Source organism: Lycium barbarum, chromosome 11 (genome assembly GCF_019175385.1).
Source record: "Lycium barbarum isolate Lr01 chromosome 11, ASM1917538v2, whole genome shotgun sequence".
NCBI lineage: Eukaryota > Viridiplantae > Streptophyta > Magnoliopsida > Solanales > Solanaceae > Lycium > Lycium barbarum.
Genome location: NC_083347.1, coordinates 80,684,988 through 80,689,417, shown reverse-complemented (window position 1 = coordinate 80,689,417; position 4,430 = coordinate 80,684,988). Strand labels below are relative to the sequence as shown.

At 38.2% G+C, this 4,430-nt stretch overlaps 1 protein-coding gene across 1 annotated transcript; it reads right to left on the bottom strand.

Moving 5' to 3' along the window:
* Positions 1-2,965: 2,965 nt before the first annotated feature.
* LOC132619952 (uncharacterized) lies at positions 2,966-3,690 on the bottom strand. The gene is made up of 2 exons (XM_060334711.1): positions 3,620-3,690; positions 2,966-3,377 (listed from the first exon to the last, which is right to left on the bottom strand). Exons 1-2 carry the CDS (start codon positions 3,688-3,690, stop codon positions 2,966-2,968), a joined length of 483 nt encoding a protein of 160 aa, XP_060190694.1.
* Positions 3,691-4,430: the final 740 nt, after the last annotated feature.

Genomic DNA, 4,430 nt, shown 5'->3' with positions numbered 1-4,430 from the left:
TAAGTCACCACTTGAAATCAACTTACGTGATAAAGAAACACCACACGCAACTGAAAACAAGATAAAGACTATCACCACCTTGTTTGTAACCAAAAACAAGGATAAAGAACAAGAAATAAAGAAAATAACTCTATTGCAAAATTTAGGTTTGTGCTAAAAAATGTGAATAGTGTTTAACAAAGAATAAGAACCCTTTATATAGGCCTAGGGTCTCTTCTTTGATGACTACAAATCCCTATTCTACTCTAGAAAGGAAATAGCTAAAAACAAGAAATGTAAAATCCCTATTCTACAAGAAAAGGGGAAAGTAAAACCTACTAGAAAAAGGAAAACAACTAATCCAAATTTAAGAAGGAAATAATTTTAACTTGGCTTCTTGGGCTTGAAATCATCCTTGGGCTTCTTGAATTTGAAGACAAGTCCACATACCAATTCTTAGGTTCACAAGATCTTGTTCTTGATGCCTTAAATAACAAAAGCCCAATATAGCTTCTTGATTTTCATCATTTTCCCCTGGTTGAGAAAGACTCGTCCTCGAGTCTAAAGGCTCAATAAATGGCGCAAGATCAGCTACATTAAATATCAGAGATACCCCATACTCTTCTGGTAGCTCCACTTTATTAGCATTGTTACCCAACTTTTGAACAACACGAAAGGGACCATCAACTCTTGCTTGCAACTTTGGATACTTTTGTTTAGGAAACCTTTCCTTCCTCAAGTATACCCACACCAAGTCTCCCACTTTAAAGAGTTGTTTCTTTCTCTTCTTATCAGCTAGTTTTTTTTATGTTTTTGTTTGCCTCTCAATCTCTTGTAAAACTTTCTCATGAATTTTCTTCAACTCTTTAACTCTCTCATCAACATCTCCACTAAAAGATTGATTTTGAAGGAGAGGAGATAATTCTAAGGGATCAAAAGGATTCTTACCATAGGCCACTTCAAAAGGACTCTTTCCGGTTGTTCAATTCACGGACTTATTGAAAGCAAAATTCAGCGTGTGGCAGCAACGACTCCCACTCTCTTATGTTCTTCTTAACCAGACTTCTTAATAGGGAACCTAAACTCCGATTGACTACCTCTGTTTGTCCATCCGTCTGAGGGTGATAAGACGAACTATACTTCAACTCTGTACCAAGCTTAGCCCATAAAGTACGCCAAATGTGACTTACAAACTTAGTGTCACGATCTGAAATAATGCTTCTAGGAATACCATGCAACTTGACAATATGGTTAAATAACAAAACAACCACATATGTTGCATCACTTGTCTTTTTGCATGAGATAAAGTGGGCCATCTTAGAGAACCTATCTACCACGACAAAGATAGAATCCTTACCTTCTTGAGTTCTTGGTAATCCAAGCACGAAATCGATGCTGATATGTTCCCAAGGTCTTGTAGGAATTGGCAAAGGTTCGTATAACCCCTTATTGCTACAATGCATCTTTTCCCTTTTACAAGTTTCACAACGTTCAATCAACCTCAAAACATCTCGATTCAACTTGGGCCAATAGAAGTTTTCTTGAATCATCTTTGATGTCTTAAAATGGCCAAAGTGACTAGCTAATCCACCCTCATGTTCTTCTCTAACAATGGACTCTCTTAAAGAGCCTTGTGGTATGCAAAGTTGCTAGCCATAGTAAAGAAAACCATCTCTTATCAAGAACATTCTTTGTGGAACTTCCAAGCATCTCGTCCAAATGACTCCAAAGTCTGGATCAGCCTCATAAAGTTCCTTAATATGGTCGAATCTGAATACATTAGTTTGCATGATGGAAAGCACACACGGTCTTCTACTAAGAGCATCAGCAACTTGATTTAGTTTTCCAGCCTTGTGCTTGATCACAAATTGAAAATTTTGAAGGAACTCTACCCATTTTGCATGCCTCGCGTTGAGTTTTGTTGATGATTAATATACTTTAGTGCCTCATGATCAGAATATAGAACAAACTCTCTGGGCAACAAGTAATGAATCCAATGTTGCAAAAATCGAATAATAGCATAAAACTCTTTCTCATAGGTGGAATACCTCAGCTTAGGTCCACCCAACTTCTCACTAAAGTATGCAATGGGTTTACCTTCTTGACTAAGGACTCCTCCAATGGCAACACCTGAAGCATCACATTCTACTTCAAATAGATCATTAAAGTTAGGTAACTGAAGGATAGGAGCTTGTGTCATCTTATTCTTGATCAATTCAAAACTCTTTTGGGCAGCTTCATTCCACTTGAATATGCGTCCCTTCAAACACTCAGTTATAGGAGCAACCAATGAGCTAAAATCTTTAATAAATCGTCTATAGAAGGACACCATTCCATGAAAGCTCCTTATGTCTAAAATTGACCTAGGAGTTGGCCAACTTAAGATTGCCTTTATCCTACTTGGATCAGCTTGAATACCAGCACTAGTTACTATGTAACCAAGGAAGCAAATGCTATCAGCATAAAAGATGCACTTCTTGAGTTGTGCATATAACTTCTCCCTTCTTAAGGTTTCAAAAACCTTCTCCAAATGTTTCCCATGTTCAACTTCCTCCTTGCTGAAAACTAAGATATTATCAAAGTAAACAACAACAAACTTCCCCATGAATGGTCTAAACATATGAGTCATAAGTCTCATGAATGTGATTGGAGCATTAGACAAACCAAAAGGCATTACCAACCATTCGTACAAGCCTTGGGTAGTCTTGAAGGCAGTCTTCCATTCATCACCTTCTCTCATACGAATCTGGTAATATCCACTCTTCAAATCAATCTTGGAAAAGATTTTAGCACCATGTAACTGATCAAATAGATCGTCTAACTTAGGGATTGGAAAGCGATACTTGATGGTGGTTTTGTTGATTGCCCGGCTATCAACACACATCCTCCAGGTGCCAGTTTTCTTAGGAACAAGCAAAGCGGGTACATCACAAGGGCTAAGGCTCTCTTTTATTAAGCCCTTCTCTAGTAACTCTTCAACTTGCCTTTAGAGTTCAGCTTGTTGTGTAGGATTCATCCTATAAGAAGCTTTGTTCGGCAAAGAATCCCCAGGTACAAGGTCAATTTGATGTTGAATATCATGCATAGGTGGAAGTTCTAATGGGACATCCTCAGAGATCACATCATCAAACTTAGTAAGTAGCTTTTTGGCTCGTGCATCTAACTCTTTATCCTTCTGTTGTGAGTCTTCTATAGCTACTGCAATATACAATGGCTCTTCTTTATTAATGTGGCCAACAACTTGTGATCTGGTCAATAGGGCATCACCCATGGGTTTGGTCTTCTTATTAAACTCTCTTGGGTGCAATGGCTTCAAATTTATCTTAAGTCCATCAACAATAAATGAATAGGTGTTAAGGTATCCATCATGATGAGCACGCCTATCATATTGCCATGGTCTGCCAAATAATAAGTGGCAAGCATCCATACTCATTACATCACACCAAATCTGGTCTTTATAGATTTTACCGATTGAAAAAGAGACCAAACATCTTTTTGTGACCTTCATACCTCCACCATCTTGTAACCACTTAATGTTGCAAGGCTTGGGATGTTTCTCGGTCTTCAATCCCAATTTAGTCACTATCTCTTCCGAAACAACATTAGTGCAACTTCCACCATCAATAATCACAGAACATACCTTGCCATGTGAAGTACGCCTAGTGTGTAAAAGTGTTTCTCTTTGACATGGCTCTTCATCTTTATGTCCATCATGTAAGCTTCTCTGAGTAACTAAACAAGCACCTTCATCGGCTTCAATTTCGGCATCCTCACATTCCTCATCAACTTGATCAGAATCTTAGTTGTCTTCATGATTGCCCCATCTTTTTCCTCAACTATCATAATAGGCTTTCGATTGGGACAATCAGCTTGTAGATGGCCAAAACCGTGGCACTCAAAACACTTTCTCCTAGTTGAATCCCCTTGAGGTTTCTTCTTATCAATCTTAGCATTAGTTGAATTAGAGGAATTACCTCTATGAATTGTCTTGGAATTCCCAACACCAGTACTATTACTCCCCTGGTTAGAATAGTTCTTCTTGGGGTAAGATCTTTTCGGCTCTTTTTGTTGTTGTTCAACATTTATAGCAAGTTTTGGCACATCATTGAATGTCCAATAAGGTTGCAGTCGAATAGCATCTGCGATGGAAAGCTGCAACCCACCAATGTACCTTACTATAGTATGCTCCACATGTTCTCGAGTATCACACTTAATTATGAGATATTCAAACTCCCGAGTATAGTTTTCCACGGTCAGGTCTCCTTGACGAGGATTATGCAACTTCAGATAGTTTTCTTGCTTGTATGTATCAGGAATAAAACATCTACGTAGTTTTCTTTTCATCTTCTCCCACGTTCGAATCTTTCCACGACCTTCTTTTTCTCATTCTCACTTAAGATTCTCCCACCAAAGTGATGCATATCCTTTAAGCTTGATGGCAACAATATTAA